This window comes from Micrasema longulum, unplaced genomic scaffold, assembly GCF_059751315.1.
Source record: "Micrasema longulum isolate JH-2025_06_02 unplaced genomic scaffold, ASM5975131v1 h1tg001525l, whole genome shotgun sequence".
Taxonomy (NCBI): Eukaryota; Metazoa; Arthropoda; class Insecta; order Trichoptera; family Brachycentridae; genus Micrasema; species Micrasema longulum.
Window position 1 is genome coordinate 1 of NW_028278708.1, and position 23,173 is coordinate 23,173.

The 23,173-nt window shown below is 35.8% G+C and overlaps 1 protein-coding gene across 1 annotated transcript in view; it reads right to left on the reverse strand.

The window, feature by feature from the left end:
* Nucleotides 1–129: 129 nt before the first annotated feature.
* The window catches only part of ifc (delta4-sphingolipid-FADS-like protein ifc), a gene marked incomplete at its 3' end in the record, with an annotated part of 31,912 nt that continues 8,868 nt past the window's right edge, over nt 130–23,173 (reverse strand). The window contains exons 2-6 of the mRNA XM_088236223.1: nt 21,686–21,862; nt 6,587–6,726; nt 5,669–5,882; nt 2,055–2,120; nt 130–275 (exon numbers count right to left, since the gene is read on the reverse strand). Of these exons, the coding sequence (XP_088092349.1) occupies nt 130–275; nt 2,055–2,120; nt 5,669–5,882; nt 6,587–6,726; nt 21,686–21,862 (743 nt within the window). The remainder of the gene's footprint in view (nt 276–2,054; nt 2,121–5,668; nt 5,883–6,586; nt 6,727–21,685; nt 21,863–23,173) is intronic.

A 23,173-nucleotide genomic window follows, 5' to 3' on the forward strand; every position in this document is an offset into this window, starting at 1 on the left:
TGCAATTTTGTCAAAAAATTTTGTCAATTCTTTTATGTCAAACTGGCGTGTTTTTTTGTAGAGTTCAGATTCTGTCTGAGGAAGGTTTTAGCGCACGTGTATAAATTTGAAATGATTAATTTAATATACCTCTGGTAATCGACTGCCGGGGACAGCGGGAAAGTCGTGGTGCTCGTTATGGTAGCCGACATTGAAGGTGATCCAGTTAAGTGGCCCGTAGTAAGAATACGTCTCGTACCCTTTCCGAAACATGTAGTGCTCCGATATGAAATGGCCTGAAAGTGAGGAATTAATTAAATATTGTATTGAAGAGGATTGTAACCGACCCGTTACAGGGGGGGGGGTGGCGGCTTCGTCTCCCTGGTTCCGTTCAATCGGCCCACCCGGCGTAAATGGGGGGCCTGAGCCCGGCGCACCGAGAAACCACTGACCGCTAAGTCAACCTCAGTAGCCCTGAAAGGGGCTTTCCAACGCGTCCTGTTGGTGCAAAGAAGCGAGCGCAGTCAGCGCAGTCAGCGCAGTCACGGCGGAAGGCAGCAGCGAAGCACGAAGTCCAGCGGGAAGCGGAGGGCAGGAGCGGAGAGTGAAACACAGTAGTACTGTCTTGAGCGAACTAACATTTATTTTCCGTTGTACACATTATAAGGCCCTCGTGGCGCACTGCCGAGCGCGCGGCCGCCGCCGTGTACGCGAGCCGCCGTCGGGGAGTGGGGGCACGGGCGACCACTCGCCCGACCTCCCCCACTCACTCTGTCCGACGGCCGGCCACGTAAATAGCGGCGTCCGCCACGCGGCGAGCAACATACAAGAATGCACACACATACAAATAAACATATACAAAACTATAAACATTAAACATAAAAATAATCCAAATAAATCCTATTCTACATTTTCCTCGGTATAGCCAAGGTCGAACCCAAAAGTGGATCAAATCGCCTTTATTCAGCCCTTGGCTTTCACATATACCGAGGACCTATACTATTAAATATTATTTATAAACAAACCAACAATTTATACATATTCCGTGGCTCTTATCGCTTCGAGCGCGTCCGGAACAAGGATTATCTTTCGGGGATCGGAAACCTGAAGATGTGAGTTCTCGGCCCCTACCCGATCGCCTGATACTTTGAGGACCTGCGGTCGGCGTCTTAGAAGAATCCCGGATGTGCGGTGATTTGACTTAGTGAGGAATGAAGAGATCAGACACAGCAAACTCAGGTGACATTGTCAATTCTGCTCAATGTTCTTTTTTTGTAATTTCAACAGTTTATGCGCTCAGTAGTTGCAAGACTTTACGAGTTTAAAAAAAATATTTTTGATATCATTCGAACACTAAACTCCATTGTGAAATTAAAACATAATGTAATTGGGGGCCAGATTACTTGCCGTCCATGGGCTCTGTAGATGCAAGAAGTGCTGTAAACTAGCTCCTATCTGTTATAATTGAAATAGATCATAATCGGAAACGGGGAACTTGAATCCCAATCGTCCACGCGCTCTGTAGCTGCAAGACGTGCTGGGCTATTTATTTATTGTACAGCGCCTTTCAGTCTTACGCTTCAGGTACTAGTCAAGGGACTATGAAATATTCTAGTGTAAAAACGCCTTTTTGCGTAAGGCTGAGACACGCATTATCGACAGAATCGAGAAAGGGGCGCTGCGTCGGTTCGGACATGTGGAGCGAATGGACAGCGAAAGAACGGCTAAAAGGATCTACGATGCGAATGTTGATGGCTGCCGAAAACGAGGAAGACCGAGAAAGACGTGGCACGATCGAGTCCATCAGATACTTGAAGATGGACATGTGGAGAGTGGGAGTAATCGGCGTGCGCGCATGAGAAGATGTATGAATGTAGAGGAAGCGAGGTCTGTATGCAAAGATAGAGTGATATGGCGTGATGGTTTGTTAATTTGTTTATGTAATCTTACTCGACAATTTTTTTTTAAATACTCAGAATTGTACTCTAAAGAGTTACATGGGTAATTTAATTACATATTTAAAAATAATGACAAATATATATGTATTTTTTAAACAAATTGTCAGGGGTAATTACCAGCGACAGGATGCAGACCCATGGCCATTAAGGATCCAAATATGAGGTACCCGATCACTCTTCCGCCTGAAAAGATAAAACATGTATTGAATAAATATCTATCTATTTCGGAAGGGGCGAATCGTCTAAATAGGCGATTATGCACAGCTTACCATTGCTTTATATTTATTTTTATTTAAGAAGGTAAACATGAACAGAAAAATAATAAAACCGGCTTGTCAGCGGGTATCTTATTTTTCCTTTACAAAAAAAATATTACAGAAATTTTATAAATTTAAGAAGTAATCTAAGCATTATTTAGAACTAAAAGCATACGTATTTCTACACACAATTTATTTGCAAAAATTTAAATATATGACCGTTAACATAAAATAATAATCAATATAAAGCCTTGTTACATATTTGATTAGCCATTTAACTATTTTTTTTCTTAAAAATTTTGTCAACATTTTCTTTTAGGATCTGCTTAGGAATCTTATTGAAAATTTTAGTCATTGTTTAATGAAGTGTTCTTTGGCCATACTTGTTTACATACCTCGGTACTGACAAGCTTTCACGCTGCGCTAGCCTTGTATTGTGTGTATGTATATACCTTTTCTGGTAGTTACTATTAAATCGATATCAAGTAACAAATTTGAGTCATAGAATAGCATTTACGGACAGGCACCCTTGCTTTTTAAAAAGTTTGGGTACCTCTTCCTTATCAATTCTAGCTGATCTGTTCATTAATTTAAGAGCTGAGTTTTGTAAAGATTGAATTTTTAAAATTTTGCTTTTACAAGAAAAGCCCCAACTGGTAATACCGTACCTAATAATTGATTCCGCTAATGATTGATAAATAAGTCTTAATGTTTGACTTTCGATAATGTTTTCTAGTAATCATGTTTATGGGAAAATAAATAAAATAATTGTTATTTATTATAAATCACCACCATCATTTATATCTTCCTACAACAATATATCTATAAAGTGCGCCCAGCCCGTTCTTAGTGAACAATGAAACTAGCCGATTACCTTAGCTTATTCCTCCATACAAAAAAGTACACTATGTTTTACATCTTTAACAGTTGTGGTTTTTAGTACTAAAACAAGCTTGCAGATTACAAATATTATTTGAAGATTCTCTATTTGGAAACTAGTATTTTGAACATTATTTCCGAAGGACTATTTTTCTTTGATAGGATACCGTTGACATAATAATGTATTCGGCATTATTAATTTTAAAAGGAATCGGAAAAAGTTAACAGATGGAAGAGTTGAGGAAATGTGGATGTTCAAACATGGGCAGAATGGTGAATGTTACACCGTGTGCAAAGTGGCCATAAGCCCTGTAAATGACTAGATTTATATATTCCCTTCTCAAAAATGTTTTCCCTCTCTGTTGAAATACATTTAAATATGAACAACTCCCTAGGGAGGAAATCCAGCCAGTCTGCAAGCATTTGGACATACTCAAACATTGTAGAGTATAGAATAAGGCTACGTATATTGAGCGCTTAATAATAATTGTTGTTTGAGCTGATTTTCACAGAACCACAGAAAAAATAGTCATTTATAATTATATTACTTATATATAGGTACAAATTAATGATAATTCTTTTGTAGAACCTATAAAATAAATCACTATGGCATTTAAAAAAAATATATTCTTAATTGTCCGTTGTCTTTTTTACGATCATCGTCATTTTAATAAATGGTCACTTAGCCTGCATGCAATTTATGTTAACATCCATACTTAAGATAAAAGTTTTATAATGAAATTTTAATGGAGGTTTTCAGAAAGGCGTTCTTATTCTTCATTATTTAGCAACAAATTAGTCACCAATGTATTCTCTTTATTGAGCGCAACCAGAAGGGGGTGACATCCATTTTGAAAGCGTGTATTCGGAGGATGTTTTTTTTTTGTGCATTAAAAAAGTTTGTATTTTAATATTATTTACAAACATCAATTATTTTGAATGGATACTAAATTGATTAATTTAGTTACAATTTCTCAATTTCTACATATTAACTTATTTTTAATTGATTTTTAGTCATTTTAACTGACATTTGATACATTCTTGAAAAACGGATTCTTACACACAATGCACCACTGTTGGTAAGTAGCGCAGACTTTGACATTTGCAAAAATAATTCTATATTTGAAAAGTAATTTTTAATTTTTATTTAATAGAATAATTATACATTTTTACAATTAAAAAAAAACTTCACTTGTTATATTTTTACTAAAACTAAAATCCCACCAAGCCACTTTTTGTAGCTTGTTGGTGAAGATTATATTTATAGTGACTTAATAATATTATTTACATTTATAAAAACAATGAATAACATATAAAAATTAACAGCCGGAAAGATCAGAATAAACATGTTTATACAAATAATAATATATAAATTTATTTTTTAAATACAAGAAAATATATGAAAAAATAAAATATTTACACCTAACCTACTATTCATATATAAACTCTTGACCTAATAGCCACTTTCTTATTTTGCTCTTGTTACAATGTGAGTTAAATTTAAGTTCTTTTGGTAATAAATTAAAAATTCTAGGTACTAAATATTTGAGAGTTCTATTTCCATATTTATTACATACTTTTGGTACTACCAAGCCATCATTAGACGTGAAGCGTGTATTATGGTTATGTTTGAGAGGAAACTTGAATGTATTACTATTAAATTGTTCCAAAATGATGCAAAGCCACAGTAGTCCTCGAACAGGCAAAGTTTTGATTGTTTTGTACAGGAGATCATTATTACTTCTTTGTTCGTAAATCTCTGCAGGTACAATTCGCTTAACTATAGAATACTGTAGACCCTGGATCATTTTAATATTAGTTTTAGTCGAATGACCCACGACTTTATACCATATCTTATTATTGATTCTACTAAAGAAAATGTTATGAGATTCAACCGTAAACAACCTAGGTACCATCTTATCAATGAAGTCTTTTTCCTTTTATTTGGACAATTTTAGCACGCTTTCACGACAGTAATTTTTTTTTCTTTTGGTTTCGAATTAAATGTCAAGGTCACGTCAACATCCGGCTGGCGGTTAAAGAATGACTAAATTCACGTTGAGCATGAGTTGAGTGTGATAATTTTAAAATGCTCGAGGTAAAACGCCGTCTGGCTTTTCTTCATTAACATGTATTCCCGTATTTTCTCCATGGATCATGGGACTAGAGTAATGATTTTTACACAATTTTGATTTGCGCACGACGAAGCTTCTTAGTCAATCACATGAGGAGATAAAACGAAAAACTAACCCTTATTACGAATATATAAATAGCTGAAAAAAGTCCAAAGTAGATAATGTGTGTCCTTATTTACGAAGAAACGTTTGTTCAACCAGCTAATAGTAGGCAAGCCAACGTTCGAGCAGGACGTCTGTCGGGTCCCGCTAGTAATACAATAAATATTAATAATATTTGTTCATTACAATATTTGAGTTTGTCCAAATGTTCGTAGACAAAAGACTGGATTTCACCCCCTCGGGAGTCATTAAGATTTATTTCTTCAGTTCATACACAAACTATTGAGCTTCTTCTAGTATGGGGATAATGAATCTATTAAATATGTTGTCTAAAGCTTAAAGGATCCAGGTTGCTCACCGCAGAAGTACCATATGATGGCGTCGAAGACCAGCTGGATGGCCAGGTTCACGTACTCGTGGTAGGTGGGCGCCTTGGGGTACACGATGAGCGGCCGGAAAGAGTAGAAGAACGGCTGCAGGATGACCCAGATGAACTTGCCGAACGTCGTGCAGAACAGTTTGGCCTCCAGCAGAGTGGGCAGGTCCGTGTCGATGACCTCATCACCCTGGTACTGGAAATGTCGAGGACTACATGTAAAATTATATAAAAATATATTTGCGAGGTCTGTTCAGAAAATAATGGAAATTTTCATTTTTCGAAAAAAATATTTATTTATTATTAATATTTAAAGCATCAACTTTGTGGTCAAACATTTTACTAAATGTTATTCAATATTTGTTACCACTTACCGACTTTTCTATGTCTACCGGTTTCGAGACGTACCCGTCTGTTCGTCAGGACACCAATTAAACCAACATGCAAAACCCACTATACACCTTCATCATAGTTGTTGCACAAAAATATAAAACCAACACGACATGCATTTTATTAAGCACATGCACTGATTAGGACAAACATGCACTGATTAAATTATGAAAATATTCTGTCGTTTGAGAATTAATGAAAAAAGTAGAGGGGATGGAGGGAGGGGGTAAGCTTAATAGGTATAATAGGGTGACCATTACAGTGGAACATTGTATAAGACTATATTTGCATGTTGGTTTAATTGGTGTCCTGACGAAGAGACAGGTATGTCTCGAAACCGGTAGACACAGAAAAGTCGGTAAGGGGTTATTTAAAAATATTTAATAACATTTAGTATAATATTTATTTATTTGTCTGCATTAATGTTTAATAAACCTAACCACCGAGGAAATTCACAGACTAATTTTAATGTTTTCGACGAAAATATAAAAAATAAAAAAAAGAACTTACTCTGTGATGCTCCAAGTGGTATTTCTTGAAGCTGATGGAGATGGGGATCCCGATGGGGAGATTGGCGAAGAATCCAAACAGCCGATTGTGCAGCGGCCTCGCGTGACCGAACGCCAGGTTGTGGGAGATCTCGTGAATGGCTGAACAATCATATTTATTTATTCAACGGAGAAAAGAAAAGACAATGATAATATATAACTAAATGTGAGATCAGTGTGAACGGAGATATTCTGAATCGGGTAGAAGAATTTGCGCATCTGGGAAGTATGTTTACTAGGGATGGAAAGGAGGGCGAGTGCCGGGAACAGGGTGAACGGTGCGCTGAAATCTACCACGCTGTTAGAACGCCATATCACTGTGTCTTTGTATACAGACCTCGCTTCCTCTACATTCATACATCTTCTCATGCGCGCACGCCGATTACTCCTACTCTTGGCATGTCCATATTCAAGTATTTGATGGACTCGATCGTGCCGTGTCTTTCTCGGTCTTCTTCGATTTCTGCATCCATCAACATTCGCATCGTAGATCCTTTTAGCCGTTCTTTCGCTGTCCATTCGCTCCACATGTCCGAACCGACGCAGCACCCCTTTCTCGGTTCTGTCGATAATGCGTGGTGTCTCAGCCTTACGCAGTTCACGGATCTTGACATTTGTGCACCTATCATACATCGTTTTACCACACATCGGCCGGAGGGATCGCATTTCACACCATTTAACATACTTTCATCATTATTTTTCCAATTCCATACTTCGCTCCCATACATTAGAGTTGGCACTAGAACTCCATTGTGAACTGCTAGTTTAGCCTCCCGCGATAAACATTTGTTTGCCAAAGTAGATTTCAGTGCACCGTTCACCCTGTTCCCGGCACTCACCCTCCTTTCAATATCTCTCTGAGTCTTACCATCCCTAGTAAACATACTTACCAGATACACAAATATTCTTCTACCTGATTCAGAATATCTCCGTTCACACTGATCTCACATTTAGTTATATTTTCATCCCTTTCAAAAACCATCACTTTTGATTTATCGACACTCAAAAGCGAATTTATTCACGTTGCGAGTTGAGTGGATGTTTAAACATAGGCAGAACGGTGAATGTTACAGTGCGTAAAGTGGCCAATGACAGGGCATAAGCCATGTAAATGTCTAGACTTCCATATTCCCTTCTCAAAGATGTTTTTTCCTCTGTTGCAACAAATTTAGGTATTCTCTTTACGTTCTTCTATCTCGCTGTATTTATTTATTTTATTTACTGTATATTTATTAATATTTAGTACACAAAAGCAATTGAAGCTTCCTCCTCGCTAGGGAAACCCCTTCAGTGTAGATTGCTGATCTATCATGTAATGTTGTTAACGTCTGATTTGCGATTACAGAGTACTTCACAATTCTCTTATCATGATTTATTTACACACTTAACCATATTCCATACAATTATATATTATCAGTCATAATTAATTACTAACAAATGATTTAGATAAAATTATAAATAAAATTGTCCATAAAACGTCTCCGTTTACTTTCACTCTTATTTAATTTTGACCGACGAGCGCTTTCGCCTGAGAAGGCATCTTCAGGACTGGTAAATTTTTTGATATTTTTTTTATTCATAAATTTCATAAAAAGTACATGTTTTTGTAAAATTCTAAACATATCTACTTTTACACATGTAGTAAAGGTTTTCACTGTAACTCTCCAAAAAAAGAGACTAACTCTGTTTTAGTTGTTTATTTATAAGAGTTTACATAATTTTTAATACGAGGACATGAAAAGAAAAAGAAAACATAGGATATATAAAGAAAAAACATAAAACAATAATACATTCATACTAATTAAAAATTAATGTTGTTAAAGATGGGACACTAAAAATAATATATATATACAATACTAAAACTCATTAAAATAGCATTATACCAACTCATTTCGTTAATGATCCTCGAGACAAAAATAATTTTATTTAATTGACTGTCGTATAATTTTGAATCAACTAAAACTAAGACCATTATTTACAAAACTCTCCTCAGACCGGTCATTGCATATGGTGCCGAATGCTGGGTTATGACCACAAGAGATGAAAATATGGTATTCGTATTCGAAAGAAAAATATTAAGGAAGATATTTGGCGCTGTCAACCAAAACGGAGTGAGGAGGAGACGGTTTAATCTTGAATTAGAGGCACTGTATGGTGAACCCAACATTGCACAATTCATCAAAATAAGAAGATTACAGTGGTTGGGCCGTGTGCACAGAATGAATGATAACCTAAGCTTACCTAAACTCCAAACAACTCGAAGGAACATGGCTGATGCCATTTTTATGTATACAACTTTGAATAACATGATAGATTGCCCTAAGATTCTATCACTTATTAATTTTAGAGTCCCTGTAACGCAGACCAGAAACCAATCTTGTTACGGACGTCAAGACGAAAAGCGGCCCTTGTAGGGACCGCCACTGCGCTAGATTAAAATGTTTAGATTTAGGGATCTCGGTATGTGTTAGAAATGAGCTGCCCCTCCAATAAAGACTAGTATTTGTCACTTTCGGGGGTGGCCTTTTCCATACCGAGACATTTAGAATAGGCATTTAGTTCATAAATTAGTTTTAAGTATATTTTTTAATGTTCATCGTTTCGCGCTGCGTTGCCGCCGCAAGAATGCCGTGAGAGCTGGAGGGGGTAGTGCCTATATACGTGGAGGGAGGGAGACAGATAGAGCGGGCGTGTGGCCTTCTCTATCGCTCTCTCTCTCTCCGCGCGGCATACGACGGCTAGACCCGCTCGGCGGGGTGAATGGCGCGAACTGTATATAACGTGTACAAACAAAATAAATGACACTTCTTCTCTGGCGTTTGGCTTTTACTCATCTCTACTCGCTTCTCCCCGACCCGGCTTTCTACTCGATTCTACTTCACTTCGCTTGACACCTTCGCTTCACCCTGGACTTGGATTTTGGACTTCTCTCCCTACGGATTCCTGACCACGGCGAACCGGCAACTTCAACCTGAAGTAAGAGGCCCTTCCGAGTTTGACAAGATCGCCTAGCCTCCGCTGCCTTACAACCAGTGGATCGGGACGTGTGCGTTAGTGACTGCAGCGGAACCACAACACGACGCCGGTAGCGCGTTAGCTACAAATCTCTTTTTAAAATTTCTAAATGTTCCACTAAATCGTTTCAAAATTCATTTGTAAATAGAACCTACAACATGTGTAGTCAGAAATTAAATTGAATTGATATTAATAACATATCTTTAACTTCCTTTAAAAGTGAAATTTCCAAAAATAATTCAAGTTATGATGTTGCGCCTTGAATCCGCAGCCTATATTATGCAGGTTATATGCAGTTCTGTATGTAGGCACATTATAAATGTACTCGTACACTGTATGGTCAACTATAGTTGTATTATTTATTGTAATGTGCAACTGTGTGACCAATATTCAAAAGTAGATATATTTTGAATAATATATATTACATTTACATTTCTAGTATGAGTTTTGTATGATTAGTTATTTTATGTTTAAATTTATTTCAACAGAGAGGGAAAAATTTAAATATGAACAACTCCCTGGGGAGGAAATCCAGCCAGTCTGCAAGCATTTGGACATAATCAAACATTGTTGAATTACTACCTGGTAAAAGAAGAAGTATAAAAATTGAAAAATTGTTTTCAGGCGTTGCCTAGTAGGTGATTTGGTTCAGCCGGATGAATCTCACCCGCGTGATAAAGGTTTCAGCTCTTTTACTTCACAAAAGTCAACAGATGGAAGAGTTGAGGAAATGTGGATGTTCAAACATGGGCAGAATGGTGAATGTTACACAGTGTGTAAAGTGGCCACTTAAACCAGCCAATGACAGGTCATAAGCCCTGTAAATGCCTAGACTTCCATATTCCCTTCTGAAAAAAATTTCCCTCTCTGTTGAAATAAATTTAAATATGAACAACTCCCTAGGGAGGAAATCCAGCCAGTCTGCAAGCATTTGGACATAATCAAACATTGTTGAATTACTACCTGGTAAAAGAAGAAGTATAAAAATTAAAAAATTGTTTTCAGGCGTTGCCTAGTAGGTGATTTGGTTCAGCCGGATGAATCTCACCCACGTGATAAAGGTTTCAGCTCTTTTACTTCACAAAAGTCAACAGATGGAAGAGTTGAGGAAATGTGGATGTTCAAACATGGGCAGAATGGTGAATGTTACACAGTGTGTAAAGTGGCCACTTAAACCGGCCAATGACAGGTCATAAGCCCTGTAAATGCCTAGACTTCCATATTCCCTTCTTAAAAATGTTTTCCCTCTCTGTTGAAATAAATTTAAATATGAACAACTCCCTAGGGAGGAAATCCAGCCAGTCTGCAAGCATTTGGACATAATCAAACATTGTTGAGTTATTTTATGTTTTGTATAATTTTGATGTGACAACATTTACAATAACAATATTATGGGAAGCCTCTAATTGGACATTATGATATGTATTTACGGTATAATTGATTCTTATAAATTTATAAATGTCTGTTGGCTTTCCAATGAAATAAAATAAAATAACCGCACCCCAAAAAGTATTATTTATACCACTCCGGAAGGCAGACGAAGCAGAGGCAGACCAAAATTAAGATGGCTGGATAATGTGGAACGTGACATTAGAGCGATTGGCCTGACGAACTGGAGAAGAGCCGCGGGGTGCAGGGGGGGATGGAGACAGATTCTGGAGGAGGCCAGGGCCCACAGCGGGCTGTAGCGCCACTGATGATGATGATGATAATTTTGAATCCTCTGTCCTCACCTCTGTTTTGTATAAATACATTGAAATCCTCAATAAAGATGCCAGTCTCGAAGATGTCGCAAAAGCGATGAAACCGGTCACTGGATATTCCAAATTTGTGGATTTAAGTATCACTTGTCTTTTATTTCTATCATAAATTATTAGCAAAGTCAATAATACTGCAACTGTTATAAAAATAAAAAATAAAATATCACAGAAAAAATTAGAGTATTTAATTGTAGGATAAAGTTTCTCAAAAATCCATGAAACACAAATCGCTTTCAACTATGTCACAAATTCTTCCAAATCAACCAATGATAAGTGTTATGATAGATTTCCAGTTTTCTTGAATCCAACTCACCAATCAGCAGAACTCACCGACTAAAGCTTGTGACGTCACGGGCGGAGTAATTTCAAAATTACAAAAGTAAAAAAAAAAACCTAGCGCTGAAAATACAATTTTGTCGGCCTCGTGGTGTAATGGTCAGCGCATTTGCCTACCACGCGAGAGGTCTCGGGTTCGATTACCGACATGGTTGATACGAAATATTATTTAAAAGGGTGTTTTTACACTAGAATATTTCATAGTCCCTGGACTGGTACCTGAAGCGTGAGACTGATCACCTTACCTTCACGTAACAAATATGATAAGGATGCGCTGCGATCGGTGTACCAATGCAGTGCCCTATGCACCATTAGGTGCGGAAATGGAATGATGATGATGATGATAATACAATATATAAGCTTTTTTTTTTAAATTTTAGCTCAGTTTGATAGTGAACTTCCTCGTTGTATTCTTCATTCCGCCCGGACACAGAAAAATTTGTTGCCGGTATTTAAATTTTGTAAGGTGAATTTGTTTCCTTAACTTAAAATGTTAAGAGCTATTGCCAGCCGATTTCGGAAAGATAAATGTTCAAAAATCGTACTTTGATCAAAGAATTATAATTTTCCCAAGGAATTGGGTTGTAATTCAAAGTAATCAAACTAATCCCATCATAAATCGTTTACCAAAATTAAAAACCCTGTAAGGCACAATGCGTAAATTGTCCAAAAGGAGAAAAAAAAAAAATACTAGGAATCAATCTACCAGTGGCGAATGGTGATTTTATTTACAGGTAAGCTATAAAAAAATTTCATATTTTTGTACCTACATAGGAGGTCCATAATATAATGTAAGTAATATACAGTGGTGCCTCGCATAACGAACGCCTCGCACAGCGAACGCTGCACACACTGAAGAGCTCCAAACACTTCTGGCCCAACAACAGGACAATGCTCAAAGGGAAGCGTCATCTGATAACGAGGAGCAACAATCAAACAATCAACCAATTCCAACTGCTGACATCAAGAACATCCTGGTCAAATGGAAAGCAGTTCAGGAGTTTACCAATGCCCACTATCCGGATTCCGCTGAAGCAAACAGGATCAACGACCTGTACTCCGATACTCTTGTCCGTTATTTCCGGCAGATGTTGAAGAAAAGAGAGAAACAAACGACTTTGGACAGGTTTTTCACTGCACCATCGGCCAAAAAGCGGAAAATGGATGAAGATGTGCAAGATTCGATTATTTCTTAAAATTAAAAAATGTGTGTTTTTTTCATTATGTTTTTAGATGTATCTAAATAAAAATAATAACAAAAAATTTATCTTTTTTTTATGTCATCTTACCATATTTTATGCTACAGAACGAATTATTTTTTTTAACATGTATTGTTATGGGAAAACGCGTTTCACATAACGAACTTTTCGCATAACGAACTTGCTCCTGGAACGAATTAAGTTCGTTGTGTGAGGCACCACTGTATACTATAAATTGATATTTTTCTGTGGTTCTGTGTGATACAACAACTCTCATCCATGAAATCAACTCAGACGATGTAACTTTGTGATATATTATATTATATAGATATATTATCCATTACTTTGACGTATAATTCATTAAAAAATATCACTATGAATTCAGTCGATATTAGGTATTCAATTGAAATGCCAACTGGCCGAATTGTTCTAGTAATTAATAGTTCTAAAAACGGCCGCGTGGAGCGCTTTATGTCCTGCAATATGACGCATGAAAGTAATTCTGGTCTTATGTCAAAAGTACCATCTCAAAGAAAAATAGTACTTAAGAAACAATGTTTGAAATACTGTTTTCCAAATCAAGAATCTTCAAATAATTTGTGTAATCTGCAAGTTTACATGTAATGCTCTGGTCATCTTTCCATCCAATAAGCAGTTGTCCTGGCTGCGGAATACAAGAGTATCGCAGGACCGAGATGCTTTCGCTGCGGTGATCTCCAACGTCGGGGAGACCTGACAAGGCACCGCAAGAAGAAGAAACTCATTGTGAATCTGTAAGGCCATGAAAATCTTCCTTTCCAATCCATTTTGAATGTTGAGACGCACCCACAATTTGTCACATAGAGCATTTTAAGTGTCGGACGGGGATTAGTAAATAAAATTGATTGATTATACGCTTTGCAGATATCAATTTATCAGTTAATACAATGAATAAATTACAAATTAATAATCGTTTATACCTTGTATTGAGATAATTATTTTTTATTGATTAATAAAACTTAATGTCGGCTATAAAACAAATTGCAGCAAAAGTTTTATTAATGCATGCATGAAAAAATTATTCAATACCTCATATGACACCAAACACAATTATTTATTTATTTAACTTTTTGTACATAATGTAATTTGTACATTGGCGGGCTTATTGCCATATGGCAATTCCTTCCAACCAACCAATAAAATAAAAGTTTTATTTTTATAGTTCAAGTTACAGAACATATTCAACAGAAAAAAAAGATTTAAAAGCTAAAGATATATAAAAATAGAAAAAAACGTATTTGTTTATAAATTACCTTAAATCAAAACTATTACTCAATGGGAAAAAGGAAAAAAGAGGAAAAAGGAAAGGAGGAGAAATTGAGGAAGAGAAAGGAGATGTTTCTTCAGACGTGATTTAAACAGAGATAATGTAGTAACATCTTTGATGGTGGATGGGAGATGATTCCACAGTCGAGCCGCATGGACACTATATGAGTTAGAGAAGAAAGAGGAATTGTGGATGGGTATTAAGAGAGTGCCTTGAGAATTAGAACAAAGAGCTTAACCATGAAATGATAAGCGTTGAGATTTTTCACGCAGGTATATAGGAGCGTTAGGACTATGAAGTACATTGAACAGAAGTGAGAGGGAGTGATAGTCTCTCCGCTGTCTAATTTTGAGCCATTTCAGTTGCCTACGATAATTATTCATATTTCCTAAGACCAAAATTGTACCTTATGCATGCATTCTGAAGTCGTTCAAGTTTATCGAGTTGCTCACAGCTTAAATCAGTCATGGAAACATCAGCGTAATCTAGAATGGGCAGTAGTAATGCTTGTACAAGGGTTACTCGAGTTACTAGACATTCCACTCTGATGCTGCAAAAGCAATCGAAAATGAACACAACTTTTGGTCAAAGAGAATTGGTCTACTTCTCCACTAAAGTGTAAAACCTACTTCCATAGTGTAATTAAACCTCTAATTTAATGATTATGCAGATAAACGTCATTTTACGCCGGTTCGATTTACAATTAAGCCGGTTTGCGCTGGCGTGGGATTCCTCGGTTCGGCCAACACCAGAGGACAGTAGGCGCCGCGATTCTAATAGCGCACACTTTTACACGTTATTTTATTCTATTACCATGTACGCGAGCAGCCTACTGTGTGTGTGAAATTGTTTCAGAGTTAGTTTTTGTTTTGTTTTTAAGAGAAATAAAAAGGTATGATTATATTTTTTATTTTATTATTATTAAAATTAAAAGAATATTGAAATATTTGTAGTTTATGCTACGATTCTGCAAGAAAGGAAGCAACAATCAGAGCAAATGAAATTGGATGCTTTTTTAAAAAAAGTGTGAGAATTTAATTTAGTACCGACGAACAGGTGAGTTTTATATTTATATGAAGCGATTATTGTTTATTTTGTAAACGAATTTAAACTGTTTTTATTAAATACATTAATAATTTATTAAAAATATATATAGGATATGTATTAAATTAACATGTTAGATTTTTCTTAGAATTTTGATATGGAACATAACCTTATATATTCTATTATATACCAGCTGTTTCATGTATCAATAAATAAAACATCGTATGTTAAAAATGCTTTTTTTCGTAGGAATTTTTTAGTGTGCAATACAAAATTTAAAGATATAGATTACACAAACGTCACTCTGTCAGATTTAAAATTTAAACTAAAAATGCATTATGTAACTTAGTAGACATTATAATAATAAATATGTACATCTCCCTTCCCCTCCTTATCCTCTCTTCAAGCATCCTTGTCCTAATCCCGCCCAATTTACAGTAACTTACTGTTCTTAAAAAAATATTAAAAAGTTCTTTGATTATTAAAAAATATTTACGAGTACATGAAAATAACATTTTTATATGTATTTGTTTGATATGCATTATATTTTCTTTACTAACTTTGTATACTATGTGGAAATCTGTTATTAGTTCTGAGTTTATACACTATATCTGTTTGTTTACTGTAAATATGTATGTAGAACTGTTGATTTCCCAAATAAAATATTTGTGTTCATTTTACACTGATTTTTTTGACTGACCCATGTACATCCTTGACAACAAATATTTGTCTCAGTTTGAATATTCACCTAACTTGTTTACTACTCAGAGGCTAAATTTTAAAAAATAACATTTTTAGTGTGTCTTACAATAATATTATAATTGTAAAATTAACATATTTATGAAATTTATTTAAATCTTCCATTTAATATACCATTTATAAGATGTCTCATACATATACTATGAAAAATATATTCATAAATATGTTTTATGACGTCATAGTTTACGCAGCACTTTTTATTATTACGAATAACTTATGCAGCATCATTTTTGTAATAAAATACCTCAAGAGCGCTTTAAAAGGCGATTCTATTATTATTGTTTTAAATTTTACTTAAAATTTAAGTAAAGCAAAATTGTATTTTGTCATCACATGCTATAGATTTGTTGAAATGATTCAGAGAACAGGTGGGTATTAAGTTTTTTCCAAAACATCAGTTCACTCGACAGCTTGGCACTTTTGCTGGGAGAGCGTTCCGTGCCATAGCGCCTGCGACCGAAAATGCGCATTCACCGAATTGAGTCCGTTGGTGCACATTTAAACTAACATGTAACGATCGGCTGCCGCCAGAGTAATTTTTTTATTATATTAATAATATTTAAAGCATTAACTTTGTGGTCAAACATTTTACTAAATGTTAAAATGTAAATGCCTAGACTTCCATATTCCCTTCTCAAAAGTGTTTACTCTCTCTCTGTTGCAACAAATGTAAGTATGAATAACTCTCCGGGGAGGAAATCTAGCCAGTCAGCAAGCATTTGAACATACTCAAAACATTGTGGAATTTAAGGTAATTTACATACAAATACAATTGTTTATATTTTTGTATGTCATTGTTTAGCCTAATTATTTTTATTTTCTATTGACATTTTTTGTATCCAATTTCCCGTAGGGCTGAAGATCCCCATTGACAATATGTACAGAATGTTAAATAAATAATCTGTTTTAACAAATATATACATTTTTTTATCGTACATTTTCAAGAAATTTTGCCGTACAATTTAATGCTCTAACTTTTACCGCGTGCAAGAAAACATTTTTTGTATCCAATTTCTCGTAGGGCTGAAGTTCCTCATTGACAATATGTACAGAATGTTAAATAAATAATCTGTTATTACAACAACAACAAATAGATCCTTTTAGACGTTCTTTTGCTGTCCATTCGCTCTACATGTCCAAACCAACGCAGCACCCCTTTCTTGATTCTGTCAATAATGCATGTCTCAGCCTTACACACTTCACGGATCTCGACATTTGTGCACCTATCATACATCATTTTACCACACATCGGCCTGAGGGATCGCATTTCAACACCATTTAACATACTTTCATCATTATTTTTCCAATTCCATGCTTCGCTCCCATACATTAGAATTGGCACTAGAACTCCGTTGTGAACTGCTAGTTTAGCCTCCCGCGATAAACATTTGTTTGCCAAAGTAGATTTTAGTGCACCGTTCACCCTGTTCCCGGCACTCACCCTCCTTTCAATATCTTTCTCGGCCTTTCCGTCCCTAGTAAACATACTTCCCAGGTACACAGATTCTTCTACCTGATTCAGAATATCTACGTTCACGCTGATCTCACATTTAGTTATATTTTCATCCCTTTCAAAAACCATCACTTTCGATTTATCAACATTCATAAGCAAATCGCTTTTCTTGCATACATCGTAGACTTTTGTAACCGAGAATTGAAGGTCTTCTTTGCTGCTAGCAAGAAGCACGGCATCATCCGCATACAGAAGACAGTTAACGGTTATACCAAATAAATATTTATTTTTAAAAAATCATTGAACTTCCTCATTACTGATAATGTGAGATAATAATGTGTGATCAGAGGTGGAAGAATAATTTAATAACACTTCATTTCAAGTATGTGTTCAACAATACTGATAAAAACAATTCAATTAATATCAATATCATATCATTGATTTGTTTATCAATACTCGAGTGTATTAGGAATGCAGGTGTATGTTCATTCATACACACTCATTGTACAAATCAACATCATTGAAAATTCCTGTCACTGCCTGAACTAATATCACCGCAGAAGGTATGCGAAATCCCGTCCTGACCCTGATCGACCTCTCTATAATTACGGGCAGAGGATGGAGAAATTTGACGGCTTCAAATATTTGGGAGTTCGCATACGAGGGTTGTCTGAAATGTTTCCGATCTCAACATGAAGATGGCAGCACTTGTCAACGAAAATTGGGGAATGTGTTTGCACACGCTTTATTATTATTATTATGGATAACTTATATAGCGCCATTTTCGTAATATAATACCTCAAGGGCGCTTTACATAGTGATTTTATAGTTAAACAAAATAAATTATTGAAGCTTTTAAATTTGTAATTTAATTAAAACAATTTATTTTGTTGACACATGCTAAGGATTTATTCAAATGATTTAGAGAACCAGTGGGTTTTAAGTTTTTTCCAAAACATCACTTCACTTTCACAGCCTCGCACCTCTGCTGGGAGAGCATTCCATGCCGTAGGGCCTGCGACCGCAAATGCGCGTTCACTAAATTTAGTGCGCTGTTTGTGAAAATTTCGGACGCGCAGTTATTTTTTGCCAGTCGTTTGAGTAAGTTTCTATAAGTGTTTTTGTAAAAATGGAAAAAATCGAGTTTCGAGCCGTTATTAAATATTTATTTTTAAAAGGCAATACGCCTACGCAAATAAAAGACGAGTTGGACACTGTATGGGGGCTCTGCTCCATCGTATACCACAGTCAAATTTTGGGCAGCTGAATTTAAACGTGGACGTACCGGCTTGGATGACATTGAACGTTTGGGACGGCCAAAATCTGCAAACACCGAAAACAACATTGCCCAAGTTCGCCAAATGATGCTCAACAACCGTCAGACTAAGGTTAAAGAGATAGCAAAGTCTATGAACGTGTCCAAACGCGTATGTTGCATCGGATTACAAAGGGGTAATTATTCCTATTTTTAAATAGAGCGATCTCTTAATCTGTCTTCATTGGAGACACGTAGAACTGAGATGGACCTTATATGCATTTTTAAAATACCTAATGCCATAAGTGATGTCCCATCTCTGTTGCGATCAATTTCTTTTCATGTTCCCAACCGTGTCACCAGAAGTCAAAATCTGCTATTTATTAAATCAAAGAGCAACTTTGGTTTTTATGCTCCAATGTCTAGAATGTGTAGATTAGTCAATTCATCACACGGCTTGGAATTTTTTGGGATAGATCTTTCCCGGTTTTTCGTAGATCTCTTCGCGACTAAACAGTGTGGGATGAAGTTGGATTGGCATGGTTTTGCTCGAAGTTTTATGTCTTTCGTTTTTATGAATATATTGTATACCATTATTATTTTGCCCTTGTTTGTCTTTGCTAAATAGTTTTATGTTATTTTTGTTCAGTTTCTTGTATTTATGTTTCTTCATGTAACTGTTGTAATTGGCTTAGGCCGTATATAGACGCACTGTATCTGAATTATGCTATTTACATAAATTATTAAATAATAAAGTAGACTCTTTTAACCTACTCTCCAAAATTAATCTGAATATCCCCTTTCGCGTGACAAGAAATAAGTATTTGTTCCATCTGCCAGTCTGTATCACTAACTATGCACAACACTCTTTCCTCTATCGTTCTTGCTCTAATATAATGCTTTTTTTCATCTATAGATATATTTTACTAATATAATTAATTTTACTATAATTTATAAATAAAATAAATAATAAATAAAAATTTTACATGCCCCTTAATTTATTTAAAAATAAATTAAGACTCCTGCGATACAATCCCACTTACTATTTAAAGATGCTCACACTTACACACACCTGAACACTTACTCCTACACTAATACACATAAACACACATCTACACTTACTCTCATACAGATACACATAAACACACCCTTTTGTTGTAACACAATTTAATAATATGAATGATTCTTATTTAGAAACTTTGCTGGTCTGTCTTTGAACTGTATTTTTGTTAATGTTACTATATCATTGTCGACTGTTTGTATCTTTAAAATAAAACAATAATAAATAATTGACAATCGGACTCTCCAAACATGCAAAATAATAAAAATTCCCATTATTTTCTGAACACACCTCGTACCAGTTTAATGGCTGCTAGTGTATAAAATAATAACAATAAAAACTAATACCAAATTGGGATTACCTTCCAACGGATCTTATCCCAATAAATTAAACAAATTGTAACCTTTTCAATTCCAAATGGGTTATTCTCTGTGCACAGTTGGATTGTTTGTTTATCATTACTTTGACACCTGTAGGGGGCTTTACAATCTTATCTAATACGCCTTGTGTTTGTCCTCGTGTCTGCGGGCCATTGCTCGTGACAGGTGATGAGTTGTCACGTGCGTCTAGTGACAGCGTTGCCCGATAATGCTTCCTTATCATCGAGACAAATCAATATCCTCGTTTCGATGATTGTCAATAATTTTATAATCACATTCTTCGTCGTGTCAAAATCGCTGATAAATAACTACACCTGCATTTATTTATTAAATTTAATTGACCCTTTCATATCTCGATGAATTCCATAAAAAATATTCTGTATTCTGTATGTATTGAGAAATTATATGAGAATTTTTGGTATTTTAAAAATATTTAAGAAATTATTCAATGATCATTTTTAATGAACGCTGGCTCTCAAATTTCGGCCAGAAGTTGGCCGAAACCTGCGGTCGGGGCGTGTCGTATTACATTTGATTAGCATTCGCACGTGTCTGAAGGCATTTTCAAACTTCCCCACTACCGATTATTAATATATTTTTACAAGCAGACTTTTAAGAGTTATTTTTCATGGAAGTATCCCAAATATACGTATAGGGGTAGGCAGATAAGATAGAATGCCACATCACTCTGTCTTTGCATGCAGACCTAGTTTCCTCTACATTCATACATCTTCTCATGCACGCACGCCGAATATTCCTACTCTCGACATGTCCATCTTCAAATATTTGATGGACTTGATCGTGCCATGTCTTTCTCGGCCTTCCTCGTTTTCTGCATCCAACAACACTCGTATCGTAGATCCTTTTAACATGTTCAAACCGACGCAGCACCCCTTTCTTGATTCTGTCAATAATGCAAGTCTCAGCCTTACACAGTTCACAGATCTTGACATTTGTGCACCTATCATACATCGTTTTAACACACATTCGCCTGAGGGATCGCATTTTGACAGCATTTAACCTACTTTCATCATCATTTTTCCAATTTTATATTTCGCTTCCATAAATTAGAGTTGGCACTAGAACTCCATTGTGAACTGCTAGTTTAGCCTCCTGCGATAAACATTTGTTTGCCAAAGTAGATTTCAGTGCACCGTTCACCCTGTTCCCGGCACTTAACCTCCTTTCCATCCCTAGTAAACATACTTCTCAGATACACAAATTCTTCTACCTGATTCAGAACATCTCTTACATACCTCGCTTCCTCTACATTCATACATCTTCTCATGCGCGCACGCCGATTATTCCTACTCTTGACATGTCCATCTTCAGGCATTTGATAGACTCGATCATGCCATGTCTCTCTCGGTCTTCCTCGTTCTCTGCACCCATCAACGTTCGCATCGTAGATCCTTTTAGCCGTTATTTCGCTGTCCATTCGCTCTGCACGTCCAAAGTGACGCAGAAGAGTTAGTAAAAGTAGTGTGGACTCACCCAGCATGAGGGAGTGGTTGATGACTCCGCCGAAGGTGTACGCCACTAGGAGTATGGTCGGCCAGCTGCGGTCCCTCATGAGGAACATCATGACTAGCTGCGTGAGGACCATCAAGGTCACTACCCATTTGAATTGCGGGTCGTGGCCAAACAACTTCTTAATCTCTGGATACTTTTCTGAAAAAAAAAGAATTCTTTTTTTTATTTATTTACAATTTTAAAAAACCCGTTAGGGTTACATTAGAAATTTAATATTGTCAAGTCATTTTATGTCTCGTCTAGTCTAGTTAGTTCAGTCATCATGTGCTTTTTCAGATTGATTTTAAATTTGTCTCCAGTAAAAGTTTTCAAGTAGTAAGGTAAGTCGTTGTAGTGTTTAAGTCCATTATGTAGTATTTTTTACTGTCCTGTGTTTGTCTTTGCTTTTTCAATATGATAGTGTTGTTGTTGTCTGGTGTTATATTTGTGTATGTCAGCATTTTTGGCTAATATTGTGTCGTCGTCTTGTATGTTTCCCAGTGTTATTTTGTGCACAATTTTAATCAAGTAGTTTATGTCAAACTGGTGTGTTTTTTTGTACAGTTCAGTCGTAGAGGTCAGGTAGGGTAGGTTGTATGTTAGTTTAAGAATTTTATTTTGTTGTCTTTGTATTCTTGTTATGTCTGTCTTGTTACCAGTTCCCCAGAAGGCGATCATGTAACTCAATTTACTTCATAGGCTTCGTACATCATAATTTTTTCCTTTCTCGGTATAAAATCTTTAATTTTGTAGAAGAGGCTATGTAGTGATGCCATTACTTTAGTGAGTCCGTCTATGTGTTTTGTCCATTTTAATTGTCTGTCCATTGTGAGTCCTAGGTAAGTCACATGTTCTAGTTCTTTAAGAGTTTCGTTGTTTATTTTTATGTTTATGTTATGGTTCTTCTTTTGTGTTTGGAAATGTATTATATTGCATTTCTTGGCATTTAGTGTTAAGAAGTTTTTGTTTGTTCATTCTAATAGTTTTTGCACGTCATTGTTAATAGTTTTAGTCGTTTCAATGTCATTTTAACATAATTTTTCTAAGAACGGTCCACAGACATTTGGAAAAAACATCAAGTACGTTAATATATTACGGCAGAGATGAAGAACATGTCAGAGAAGGCAATATAGAAGTCTAGGCTTCTACACGGCTTACGACCTGTCATTGGCTGGATTAAGTCCTTGTATACAAAAATTTGGACAGGCTCAAAATATTGGCAAAACATGAGCTTTTATTACTCTCCATCTTGTGCTGATTCTCAGATCTCGGTTGCACAGGAGTTTCTGGTCTTTATTTCAGAATCCGGATTCCACTCATCATTTGGCTAGCATTCTAAATATTTAAAACGGGTAAAAACTTTAACTATAGTCCTTAAAATGTAACATGATTAGAATGACAGTTGTCAGAAAAAGTGATGACATAACTTTGTAGTAACGTCAAAGGAGATATTTATATTGACACATGAAA